We start from the raw sequence: 14,332 nt of genomic DNA on the forward strand, positions 1-14,332 counted from the left end.
TCCTTGTAAAGCTGCTTCACAAAGCAGAGCATGGTTGCAATCAAGCACAATTCTAAAACCATTTCAGATGACCTGCCTTTTCTTCAAAGGATGGGCTTATTAGCCTCACCTAAGCTACTCACAGACTCTTTAAGGAAGAGACCCCAAGCTCTGCGTCTCCCCATCCTCCCACCTGTTACCTTCTCCACCTATTTGCACTAGATTCCCCTGTACTTCCATCACTCCTCCCTCACCCCCAAAGAAGAGAGAATACTGGGTCTGTATCCCTGGGAAAAGGAGGAAACCAAGGGGCAGAAGTGTCACCAAGGTAATGTTGCATCCAATGCAGCAGAACACTTCCAGTAGCTGTATAAGAAAAATCAGAACTGAAATGTAAGTCCTGGAGAGAGCAAATTAAGAAACAACAAATTTGTACAATAAAACAGTTGTTTTTAAAACTAAGGAAATATTTCATCTCTTGGAGAAAAATGAATAAAAATTTTAAAGGTTAATTTCCAAAGAAAACAAATGCTATTCATTACCGAGACATTGTATCTACTTAGAGCTTATGATCAAACATGAATCTACAAAACACAAATAAGAAGTGTGGCATGTTTTGTTTTTACCTTTTCTACACAACTTAAAAGCAATCACATGGAAAATGAAGGAATTGTACCATTCCTGTGGTTTCTGCAAGCGACAGGATACTTTTGAAATGGCAAGCATCACAGCCATTGTCAATACAGTTAACAGTCAAATAATTTCCTCGCCTACGGAAGATTTGTCCTCCATTCAAGTCAGAACTGTTCTACTCTGCTAAATATGCCTCTCTCCAAGCAATCTAAATTGATGAGTTTCTTCACTGCCACACTACAGTATGTCTTGTATTTTAGCATCCTACATTCTCATCACAAGGACTGGAGAAAGGAAGCACGCTATTATTCTAACTATCAGTAGATGAAGGATGACAGGTTTTTTATGCACAAAAGAAAGTTCTGTGATAGGAAAATTCAACATATGCATGAAAAGCTTTACTGAGAGGACTTTTCCATCAACCCTGATGGTACTTACATCATTTCCACCCAGAATATTTGCACTTCTAGACACGGATCACACATACAGAGGGATAACTAACTGCATTTCTAATGAATTTCCATAGTGAAGCATCAACATTAGAAAAATGTTATGAATATCATTTGGAAACAGATACCGTGTCGGGGGTAGGAGGAGCAGGGTTTACTCTGAGATACCATTTTGTCTTCTCCCTCCCCTGACTCAAGCAAAGCTTCTCATTCCTCTTTCACCATTAACATTCTAAGAAAGTTACAGACTTGCTGGAGTTTCGTCAGTTCTCATAAATCCATTGATTAAAAGCTATGAGTTACTTAATAAATGAATAGATTAAGAGGTATGAGTTACTTAATAAATGAATATGCACTGCAAAAATTCAGAACTTCAGATTTTGAATGAATTTATTTTATTATTTTGTGCAACTGCAAAATATTTCAAAGGAAGAGCAACATACATGCTCCATGAAAGGACTAATATTTGTTGTGATCCAAACAGGTAAATGGTTTGTATGTGCAAAGGAGGATTCCTTGGTATCAAATGACGGGACAATTTATCAGATTTATCTGGAGGTCAAAAGCAACATGTCAAAATTTATTAGTTAAGTTGGCTGATCTCATTCTTTTTCAGATTTTACACCTACTCTTGATTCCTTTCAAGCAGAGGCAACATGCGTGCTTGTCATTTCCGTTACATAAACCAGTTAATATGCATGTTAATTATCAGGGCCTTGTACAATTTTACGTTACACAAAATTGGACATGCTGCATTATTTGTCTGCATTAACAGCGAAAAAACAGCGTCCACTTCTTTCTCTGGCATGGGACTATCTGAGAATTCGATGTTTTTGCTGGCAAAGGGACAGAATTTCACACAAAAACACACTAAGACGTAGAAAAAACGCCCCCCAAAGAGGTAACTCTTCAGATGCATTACCACTTAAGAAGTATCTGGATAAATGTATCATCTTTTCTAAAATAGTGATCAGTTGTGCTTTAGTCTCTAATTAGCAGAGTGAAATGCAACACATTTTCTCTTTAATCTTTCTAGGTGTCATTCATTTAACAACACATTTTATGAAAAAATACATATACTTCTCTCAAAGCTGCTTTACAAGAGATAACATTTATTTTTAGCATCCAATATTAAAAGATTTTTTTCCTGAAACCCAAATACACTTATTCATTGGCTCTATTTTCTGTTTATTTTAAAGATGACAATATGTTATTGGTAATAAAACCATCATTACCTTTCCAGCATTCCAGAGATTCTCCTTATTCATCATTTTCTCTGAAATATTTCAGAAGCATACACATAATTCTTTCTACCCTTAAGACACAGAACTCTAGTTAGCCTTCATAAACTCAGTTCACATTTAAGAATCCCAGTTTAAAATCTTTGAGCCATCAAAGTAAATGATTACACCCACAGGATGCTGAAATAACCTGATTTACAGTGTCGCCAAAGATATCTAGTATTTTGAATATCTAGTATTTTGACACAAGAAAGAGATTATATGGTGCACAGTTTATAAATGTAGTCGTTCAATTCAGCACACCTCATACCATAATTTCTCTTAGATCTTTTAACTACTTTTTCAGCTTTTCAAGTATCTTCTTGCATTCCCCTTCTAGCCATCTTGACGTACTGAAGGGACAAGTTCATAATCTAAATGTAATAACAAACCTTTGGACAAAAAGGTAATGCTGGCTGCATATTTATTTTGTAAGCATCTTAAGACCAAAGTGAAAAGCTTTCACTAACAGAATTCTTCACTCTTCCCCACTGCACCCTAAACCATTCAGCATAATGGAACATATGTCCTCACCTATTTTTCATCAGTAGACAGGGACAATCACTTCCCTAGCCCTGCTGGCCACACTGCTTCTTATACAAGCCAGGATGCTGTTGGCCTTCTTGGCCACCTGAGCACACTGCTGGCTCATATTCAGCCGACTGTCAACCAATACTCCCAGGTCCTTCTCTGCCAGGCAGCTTTCCAACCACTCATCTCCCAGCCTGTAGCTCTGCTTGGGGTTGTTGCGCCCCAGGTGCAGGACCCGGCACTTGGCCTTGTTGAACTTCATACAGTTGGCCTCATCCCATCGCTCCAGCCTATCCAGATCCTCCTGCAGAGCCTTCCTGCCCTCGAGCAGATCGACACACGCACCTAACTTGGTGTCATCTGCAAACTTACTGAGGGTGCACTCGATCCCCTCATGCAGGTCATCGATAAAGATATTAAAGAGGACCGGCCCTAGTACTGAGCCCTGGGGGACTCCACTAGTGACCAGCCTCCAATTGGATTTAACTCCATTCATCATGACTCTTTGGACCTGGCTACCCAGCCAGTTTCTAACCCAATGAAGTGTATGCCAGTCACAGCATCCTGGCTTGTATAAGAAGCAGTGTGGCAGGCAGGGCTAGGGAAGTGATTGTGCCCCTGTACTCGGCTCTGGTGAGGCCGCACCTCGAGTACTGTGTTCAGTTTTGGGCCCCTTGCTACAGGAAGGACATGGACGTGCTCGAGAGAGTCCAGAGAAGGGCAACGAAGCTGGTGAGGGGTCTGGAGAACAAGTCTTATGAGGAGCAGCTGAGGGAGCTGGGGTTGTTCAGCCTGGAGAAGAGGAGGCTCAGGGGCGACCTTATCGCTCTCTATAGGTACCTTAAAGGAGGCTGTAGCGAGGTGGGGGTTGGTCTATTCTACGTGCCTGGTGACAGGACGAGGGGGAATGGGCGAAAGTTGCGCCAGGGGAGGTTTAGGTTGGATATTAGGAAGAACTTTACCGAAAGGGCTGTTAGGCATTGGAATGGGCTGCCCAGGGAAGTGGTTGAGTCACCATCCCTGGAGGCCTTTAAAAGACGTTTAGATGTTGAGCTTAGTGATATGGTTTAGTGGAGGACTTGTTAGTGTTAGGTCAGAGGTTGGACTGGGTGATCTTGGAGGTCTCTTCCAACCTAGATGATTCTGTGATTAGTAAAATACTTTTCCACTTGCTAGATACTTCTTTCCTTGTTTCCTGTAAAGCCCCTTTCTCGTGACAGAAATTTCCCGTCAACAGCTGCAGAAACACGCACATAATTAAAAATCTTCTTCATTTCATTCATGAAAGAGGTGTTTGTCATCTTAACTCATTCATCCCCTTGCCACGTACTTTCCAGCAAGTTCAGCCCAGAGAGTTAATTTTTACTAGCTGAAGTCCCACTAAGTTAATTTCTGCCACTCTCGAGTTAATGAATTTTTATTTTTCTACTTATCTAGCTTGCCCAGTCATTGCCAGTGCTTCACACACTACACTGCTTGCCTTGCTCAAAATAACAGACATCCTGGTCCTTTGATGGGAAGTGATATACAGTGCTCCCCTTTACCTGAACAGTTATTGCCCTCCTTGGATTTGTTTTTTTTTTTTAATCCCTCCCACTGCACATGGTGAATTTATGACACAGGGCTTGCTGCTGGGGAGAAAGCTAGCAAAAATCTCATTTCAGACCTCCCACAATCCCCTCCTGTATTCTTCTATATATACTTTCCTCCGTTCTCCACATATGCTTGTACCCTTAGTATGTTTTTACTTTTCTCATTTTCTTTGTATTCAAATTCTCATCAAGGCTACAACTTTCATTCTCCCACTCTCCACGATTCTTCCTCTAGCCACACTTTCCTCTTTCTCATGTTATTTGCTTAGTTGTGCTCCAAGTCTAGCTTTTTTTTTTTTTCTTCTCCCCTCCTCAGGACACCCCCCCCCCCCTTATTTTTAAATGAGCCTAATAGCTTACCACCCTGTATTATCATGTTGTATCAGACTCACGCTGTATTTCCAGACTACTTTGCTCTCCACAAAGTAGTCTCCTGAAAATACCTATGCTTTCTTTTTATCTCCATGATGATGACCTGTCTTTGGTCATCACTGAATTCCCTGTATTGCACTGATGACACTTATGTTTTCAGAAAGAAGTACAGAAAACATTTGAAGATGTAGATCATATATAAGATGTTAATAGCATCTCCCTTTTCAATGGCTTCTAGAGTTGTTTTATTATCTTTATTAATTTTGGTTATTTTTCACTTGCTGATTCTCTATTTTCTCTGGAATTTCTATTTTTATTTTAAAACGTATTCTGAATTGCAGGTTTTTCACCTTATCCATCTCTGTCAAGTAACCTTGTCTTTCCGCTCTTTCTGTAATGCCCCTAAGTTCAGTAATTTCCCCTTCACTGAGGATTTTTGAAACTTGCTTTCCTGATTAAGTCTTCTTCTAAATGTTTCTTTGATTACATCTCCTCTGATCAAAGGGGCTGTTTCTGTTTTTCTGCTTCTCCTGTACATGTCTTGCGTTGCTACAGGGCAATCATTTATATTAAAGGCTTTGTGTGTCATTTTAAAGTTTTGTTCTCTTGGGACTCTTATGGGGAAGCTTGTTAAGACCATTCTCCTTACATGGGATACCCATTCAATTGAAAAAAAATCACTTTGTGGAGAAAAAAACGAAAAAAACTAAGGGCATAAAAAACAGCATTCACAGATCATATTACTACTGCCTTCTCCAACTTCAGTTTCAGAAATCTGCCTGCTCCAGCAATTCCTGTTGATCCTATACCACTGTACTGTTTCAACTAAACTAAGCATTTATAGCCAATTAAAAAAAAATAATGAAAGTTTTGATGAATTCTACCTTAAAATGGTGCTTGGTATTTTGAGGTTACTGTAGAAAATAAAACAGTTGTGAGTCAATGAAATGGAAAATTGCTCTGTCTTATAACAGACTCTCTAAGGTGCAAAATGTTCTCTTATTTGTTGTTATCAGTACGTCTAGTAATTGCTTTTTGTCCAACTATTATAAAGGGGGAAATGGACTTACAGTCTGGAGAAAAAGAGATAGCAAAACATCCAAAATTAAAGCATGAAAGTATTTTCAATTGTTTTCCCATTTTACAGCATTAAGAAAACATACCAAAAAGACATTTGGCCTATCAAAAGGGAAAACATATAGAGATGAAAAGAAGTCATATAGCAATATTTAAGACAAGCAGCAGGTCCAATTTAAAAACAAACATGTATGGTCTTACTTTTAGTTCTTTAGGGGAAAAAAGCCTTGCTACTAATTAAAAGTGTTTTAGCCATAAGGTTGATAAAACACCCTTTGTAACATTTCTACATAGGTTTAATTATAAAACAGCACTGTAAAAAATTAACTGGTACTAAATTACACTGTAGGGCTACATATCAAAGACCATTGTAAAATTGCTTTCTGCAACAAGCCAACGACTCAGCAGACTAAGATCAGATCCTTCTTCCATGACAAGCACACACAGTTACACAAAGCCTCATTTTCCTGGGTTTTCTAAACAAAATTTTAGTGCTTTATTTTTGAACCTCTGCATTGTTTTAGATTCTCCTCAGTTTTCTAAGGACTGAAAAAGTAAAGAGGGAATTGGTATTTGCAAACATATTGCCAAAATCAGGTTTCTAACAATCATTTATTTTAAGAGATAAACATCAAGAAGGCCATGCACACAGGATGGCAACCTGAGACAAACTTTCAAATTTAGACTGGAGTCCTAATATCCAACAAACACCGGCAGGGAGTACCTGATGGTACTTTCCAGAACAAGGCTGACTGATACCTGATCTTGCCACAAAACAACTATGGGACTTATTTTCCTCCCTTCGGTTTCACGGCAGGGTTTGGACCTGATGATCTTTAAAGGTCCCATCCAACCCAAACCATTCTGTGATTCCACGATCATCCTTTGTGATGAATTCACACACTCAGAATCACGTCTGACAGCAGTGCCGTTGTCGTACTTCTCGCAACTTGTCCACAATCCCTTGGATTTGATTAGAATCCTGTCCAAAAAGACAGATATACATTCCCCAGCTAGAGATAGCAGTAATAGACGGCTTATGGGAACACTGCAGAGAAGCAGCACGCAGGAGCTTCCTGCAGATAAGATCCTATTTGTCAGGAACGTTGTCTGCCCACACTCTGGCAGCCTGCAGCTACCTGTGGAGCTCAACCTAATAGGTACCTGCACCAAAAAAATCCATTTATTCACAATCTGTGTTGTAACGATGACAGGTACACAATTTCTAACTAACAATACGTGAACACACACCTACCTGCAGAAGGCCATGTACACATACTTTAAACATGATTATCAAACCAAAAGAGGGCTGCAGTAACAGCACCATGTCAAAGCAGAGGAGATCTCAGGGAAGTAGAGGACAGCCAGGTTCTTCTACAAACCCCTCCCTGGAATCATCTAGTGAGCACTGAAACCTTTCCCGGCCCCGCATCTCTTTGGGGTTTCTTTCTATGAAGGTTTCCTCTGCCTCGAGCAACAAGGGCAATGCAACAGATGCACATATTTTTTGTACTTACATGGTCGCTCTATCACGTACTGAAATTTGTGTTAGGATAGCCCTACCAGTACCCAGATGCTGTATAGAAGAGTTCAGTATGATCGACTACATTATAATACAACCACGTGAGATGACTAAAATAACTTTTTCCAGGTGCCAGATTTCTGCCATGACGTTTGGATAAAATCAGGAATATCTTGCTCCTTGCTGAGCCTCTAATCCTTCCTCCTCAGAATATGTCAGAACTGATAACCATGGCAGACACTTACACTTGATATCTTTTTTTTTTTCTCAGCAGCATCAAAATCTACAAACTGGAGTTCTAGTTGTTGTCTCCCTCTCCTGAACTGCCCTTCCTATCTGTTCATCCCCCACAGTCCTCCTCACCTCCCCCAAAAATTTTGACATGGGAGTTTTAAAAAGAAATCCGAATGAAGTACATTGCACAGAAGGCACATTTATTTTAGCATAGACAAGTAAGAAGAAACACTGAAAAACAGTACTTGAAGAGCTCTATTAAGTTATCTCAGCTTTTATCCAAGTTGAGATATTTACCTCGCCAGATTTCAAGTCAAATACTTTTTTTTTTTTAATGCAGAGTTAAGACACCACAGTGTCTGTGCAGAACAAAAACTGCAAAAACTCAGTAATTTTGCAGGACATTTTACACTGATCTGTGGGTGCCCAAAGAGATCACTGATAAAAGTGGTCTGTTAAGGAGTACGTGGCATAATGCAACCCAGCTTTTTCAAAACTCTGCATTCAGACACCACTTCTTCAAAATGTCTTAGCAGAAAGGAGGGAATATTGATCTGATAAATGGCAAAATGCAGCACCATCCCAGTCTTTCAGCCCTTCACTTCTGCAACTATGACATGTATTCAGAATATATTTTCTGAAGTGTTTTTTTTTCTTAGTTTGTTCCATAGGATCAACAAACCGCTTCCCAAATTAACAACAAAACAGCCCACACTCTGAGTTCTGAAAAGACAGAAAAACACCTGGTTAAAAAAAAAAATCAGAGCATTAGAAAATCTATGAAAAATGTCTTTTTTCTTCTTGAAAGAAAAAACGGATAGATTGCAGAATGAATCCATATAATGAACAATCCATCAAAAGAACACTTACCAACCTGATGCAACAGTGAAAACCCAAAGTAGCAAAGTCTAAAAACACTACGTAAGGAGGCCAAAGTACACCCAAAGCAAGCTAAAATCTCTCACAACCTTTCCAGAAGTTTTCTACTTATGAAGCAAAGATACAGGTCACTTACTTCTACCATAGCAACGTGCAATGCAATACACTAAATAAATTCAGATATTCAAATAGCTGCAGAACATAAGACTGTCCCTGTGTGGTTTCAAACCTGACTTATATAATAACATTCATGTGATTCAGCAATCTCCATGCATTTCTCAGTTCTTTCACACAGCTCTCCTCAGAGCTCACAAACACCACCTTTTCTTCACACCCTTCTCTCTCCTCTTTTCTTTACCATCAGAAATTCCAACAGCTTAATTGACAACACCTAACCTTGGAAGAATTGAGCTAAAAAAAACTAATAGAGAATCTTAAAAAATAAAAAATGCAGCAAACCAAGGAAATGAAAGTGGGGTTTTTTTTTTGTATGTTTTAAGCATTTGCATATCTCCGTAAAAGTTAATTAAAAAGTCTATAAAAAGAACATATCATAGAGTGATCAAAAATACACTTATTCTTACAGGTACAAGATATTAATTAAGGACAACAAGAAACAAGAAATCCTCTCGGTGCAAAGGGGATGGAGGTGGGAAGAGGGGAAACACCTTCCTCCAGGTCCAACCCAGGCAGATTCCCACTGCTCACTCCAGACTAGCTTCATCACCCATCAACAAATATGGTTAGCCTGTGGTTTTTAGCACTTTCAACGAAAAAAGTTTTAGCTGAAGAATGATTTTAGTCTCTTTAAGGCTCTTTTTCATGCAGATAAAAACCAAGAAAATCTCCAAAATAATTCTGATAAAGTAAAAATGAAAAACTACCAAATTTAGGACTACACATCAGTAAAGAAACTTAGCAAGATCAAAAAACATAGTATCCTTTCTGCTTGAGGTCAACTTGAGGAAAAATGATGGTGCTGTCTTTTTGTAGAAGTAAAAATACTCTTTTGTCAAATCCAGACAATGCTCGCATGCTTGCAACCGGAATTGTTTGAGATTATCTCAGCATGGTCAAACTCTTGGGCCACAAACAAGTACCTTAGAGTATTAGCACACTGAATACAAACAGAAATTGCTGCTTTCAACAAGTCAAGCGCAGATCACACATTTTACTACCATCCTTGCTCTTGAAATGGAACTGCAAAACAATCGATGTTTGTATTTCTTTTACTTGCAGATGTTATGAGCCATATGAAAGCACTCCATGCTTATAAAATATATACATTCACATACCTCGCCCTGCACACGTATGTTAGGAAAATAGTTTACTAATCATCTATCACTTCCCTTAATAGCAAGCCATTAGAATAGAAGGCAGACAAAATAATTCAAGACACAAAATATTCTGAAATGCTTAACATGGGAAGAGTACAAACAATAGAAACAATTACAATAGACATTTAATTAGTTGATAGATTCCAACATTCATTTACAACAATCTTTAACTCTCCCAGAGCATGTAAGAAGAAGAGATGAATACTAATTTTGTTGTACTTGTTTAAAACACAACAGTTATTTCTGAAAATAAACTACTTTGACTCCAAAATACGCCGGTCCAAAAATGGATCTTGACCAATTTCTACTGGAGTGGGGGAATCACAAGACAACATGAACAATTTCTCTAGGATCCTCTGACTGGACCCCTCTTCCATACGCACGGAAATACATTTACTCTGGCTCGCTCTTCTACCCGTTATTTACCCTGCCTTTCTCTTCCCACCCTCCCAGAAGGGAAAGGATGTCAAAGGACTTTTCAGAAAATACTTAGTCCCTATAAAAATGTAAAGAACATTAAAAATGTTGTTTTCCTGAAGGTGACATATACACTGTATTCATGTTTTTCCAGAGTGAACCCTCCTTATTTGAAATATGTACTTAAGAACACTTCAGGAAAATATCTGCTGAAGACCACACAGCTCTGTGTTATGTGCTCTCTTGCACTTGTGACTCAATGACGAGCTGCAAATTATTTCATGTGACAAGACAGCAATGTTACCTATTTTCCACAGTATCACTAAGAAATTTTTAAATTTTATCCATTTAAAGTCCTCATATCTTTACATGGACTTAGAGACATATCTATACTAGCAGGTTTTTCTCCCCATCTTACCTAAAAACGTTCTCTTTAAGACACTGAAAGGGACATTTATGAAAATAACACACAACCTGAAAACATTTTTCCTACTCTAAGTCCAACATCTGCACAGCAGCTTTCAAGTGGTTAAGATACTCTCAACATTCATATGCAAACAGATATCGGATACATAAGAAAAAATGAAGTAATGGGTAATAAAAAGAAAACCTAAAATGTGTCAAGTTAACTAATCTGTCATTTCAGCAAATGGTGTGAAGATTTATTTCCACTTAGATTTATAATGAATTGTACACATAGATGAACATTTCCATTAAGACCCAATTAATATGCCAAAAAGTAATTGCAGGTAGATATTCCAAACATACTAAAACTAATCTGTTTAAGAAATTCAATCATCTACAAGAGTATGTTTAAGAAAAAGAAAAAAAAGCAGCATATACAGACCTTCCAGTAGTCAGATTGTAAACTGTAGTACCTCTGGTATGCAGATAATGCTGTAGAAAAGAAAAATAAGCGTTGAATTTGTTTTGTTGCCTTTTTTTTTTTTTTAAGAAAACGATAGAAAACCTTAAGAGTCAGAATACACAACATTAAAATGATAAATGGTTTAATAAAAGTAACATTGCCACAGTAAGTACCCTGTTGTGGGTAATGCATTCCTTGAGATTATAATTTTGTTTTATGAGACGTCAACCCCAAAGTGTATTTATTATTAATCATACAAATGTAAATCAAGCAATATTTTAAAGAATCCTGTAACAAAAGGAATCATTTGAAATTTTGGGATTTTCTTCCTGGACAAAGCTGCTTTAAGATTTAAAAATTTAATCATGTAGCTCATTTACCATGCTCCCTGATGTCCTGTAATTTCTAAAGAACTGGTACAGAGGGACATACAAAGAGAAATCAATTTCACATGCCCTTTCATTCAGTAGCTGGAGAAACAACAGCAAATAATAATTAAAAAAAAGCTTACATTTTATTCAACATCTACTAAGACTGAGACTAAGCTGAAAACCAGCTCTAGAACAGCTCTGTTTTGTAGAATACTAGTACTACTTAAAAATGCACTTCTCAGATCACCATTCCTGCCTTCTTCTTTCTGACTAAAAATTCCTGTTGATACATCTTGCCCTTTGGCTAACAGGCATATGGCAACATCAGACTAGAATGCAAACAGGCCTTATGTTCTTATACGAACGCTGCACTAGGCACCATCAAAAATGGTCTACTTTAAATAATGATTCACTGCAGTTACACTTTCATTTTTCAACTGTTTGCTTCGTAAGATTTGAGAATGGTTTCTACGTTGCATGCATTTTCCAAAACAAGACAACAACCTCTGCTTTGAAAAAATTACAAACTCTAAAGAGATTAAGACAGCAAGAACTGTATGTACTTTGTGCAGGTTCATTTCCTGAAGGTATCATGGATGAACTATGTCGTGAAATTTTATCATCCTTCAATGCCTGTCCTGCAAGCTCATGTCCGTAAGTTAAAAGTATAAAGGCTTAAGCAAAGTAAGAACAAAATATATTTAATGACAAGACACACAGAGGATACACCCAGACCTCCTTCATCTCCTTTAGTTACATTCTGTACCCTAGTGATCTTCAATCTTTCTTTATTACTGTATCCCTAGATATTTTTGATTGCATTTACAAAATTCTGCCTGTGGGTAGAAACAAGCAGGCTAATAAACATGCTGATCGTTAAGGGTTATCCATACACCATCCCATTTGGAGCAGGAGTATGTTCGCCATTTTACCGTTTTTAACAAAATCCTCCAATATAAAGCAAATACTGTTTTCTTCTGGTATGTTTTTCCTTCCTGCTCAGCTTACTACCAAAACTCCGGAACCTTACAGCTCTCTTGCTGATCTTCTTGAGTGCTTATCGGTATAGTTGCTCAAATCCATTGATTTGGGTTACATAAAGCACAGAAATGGCTTGTTCTTTCTAACTAGCTTGGAGCTTTTCTGCCTATAACATCTCCCAGCAGGATACTCCCATGTGTTTTCCACAGGGGACCGAACACCCCCAGCGGTGCTGCTCCTGCCCTCCTCACACTCCGCGTTGCTCCACTCAGGATAGCACGGGTATGAATCTCAGCAACCTGCACCCACCTCCGCACTCGGCCGTCTTTGGACACCCACTGCCACTGTTTTTACACACCTAGTTGGTACGTGCTGAACCATGCCTATACTGCGCCTCTCGCTGCTGCAGCTCCCTGAAAAGCCAGCTTCTAGTTCCGGTGCTCTAAACTGGGATTCATTTGGATGCCCAGGGTAGGAAAAAATTAGGAGAATATTCATCATTGTTACGTTATCGACATGCCAAGAGTATACGTGCTTACATGCAACTTAACTAAATAAAACCGTTTAAAAATCTACACCATCAGGCTAAGCCTTTCAGAACTTAAGAATACAACTCCCTCCCTGAATCAGTACAAACTGAAGTATAGGACCACAGTCCAAACATAAGTTCAGGAACGTTAAGAGTAAGCATATTTCAGTCGCATTCTGTAACTAAGCTGGGTACTATATGCTCATAACAACAGAAAACCACCTCCTTCCCGATTCACCTTTTCCTGGGTATCATTAATAACTTTATGATAGAAAAGTATAACTAGCTTTTGAACATGGGGATGACTTTGCCTTCCCAAACAGGAAAACAAGCACAAACATAAAAACACTTTTGTAATGCACCACACCTACATGAAAGGCAAAAAAATTGTCTTAATTTAAGCAGCAACTACCCAAATTTTAAAGGTTAAAGCATATTTCAAATACTTAAGTCAACAGCACCATACGATGCAAGACTTAGGAAAACGAGAAATTCTTACAATCCAGTATTTTTTAAAAGTAACTATTGTAGTCAATTATACAGGGAATATGGATAAAACAAAGGGATGAAAAGAACATCAGATACAATGCTAAAGACTTATACTGGCAAAATAAAAGGGAGAACCTTTTCAGTGAGGGTGTTAAAATATACATGAGCACTTGCACAGGCATACCCTTTAAACAAGAAAGCTGTAACATGCGTTTCCCTATAGAGTTATGGCACTGCTGATAAGTTCATAAACATCAACAGTTTAAAAAAAAATACAACAAAGAAACAACAGAAGACTGAAGGAAAAAAAAAAGCCTTACTGACAAACAACAACCAAACCTACTCTTTATGCAAGTACAGCAAAAAGGTGTACAGCTCCAGTTTTATTCTTGCTCCTAACTCTGGACAGTCCGAGGATGCACAGCCCTGATCCCCAGCCAGAGGCAACGGAACGGAGCTAAGCAGCACTGAAAAATGGGAGAGGTCATACGAAGGTATGCACTGTGTTCAGACCTGACTGACAAAGCATGCACTTATCAGTGGAAGAGAGAAATGAGGAGGCACAGGACGCCAGGTTCCACTAACGCTACTGCTTTAAAGCAACTTGCCCAGAGAAGTACTAGCAACTCCATTTACCACAGGGAGAAAAAACAGATTAAAAGAGGTTTTGCTCCATTATATTCTACTAGTTATCCTTAGAGTCCTGACATTTGTAAATCAAGTTCTTTTCAACCTCTTGCACTCTTCAATAAAATCCAGCAGCTTCTCACAGTAACAATTGAAATCACTGAA

General features: G+C 38.4%; 1 protein-coding gene across 17 annotated transcripts in view; it reads right to left on the reverse strand.

Moving 5' to 3' along the window:
- The window catches only part of KDM6A (lysine demethylase 6A), a 155,554-nt gene that overhangs the window by 98,067 nt on the left and 43,155 nt on the right, over nt 1–14,332 (reverse strand). For all 17 annotated transcript variants that reach the window (XR_010825789.1, XM_066979786.1, XM_066979836.1 and 14 more), the window contains exon 4: nt 11,150–11,199. Coding sequence is in view for 16 of the 17 variants with exons in the window: in XM_066979786.1 (XP_066835887.1) it covers nt 11,150–11,199 (50 nt within the window). In the remaining variant the exon portion in view is untranslated. The remainder of the gene's footprint in view (nt 1–11,149; nt 11,200–14,332) is intronic.

This window comes from Anser cygnoides, chromosome 1 (genome assembly GCF_040182565.1).
Source record: "Anser cygnoides isolate HZ-2024a breed goose chromosome 1, Taihu_goose_T2T_genome, whole genome shotgun sequence".
NCBI classification, from domain to species: domain Eukaryota; kingdom Metazoa; phylum Chordata; class Aves; order Anseriformes; family Anatidae; genus Anser; species Anser cygnoides.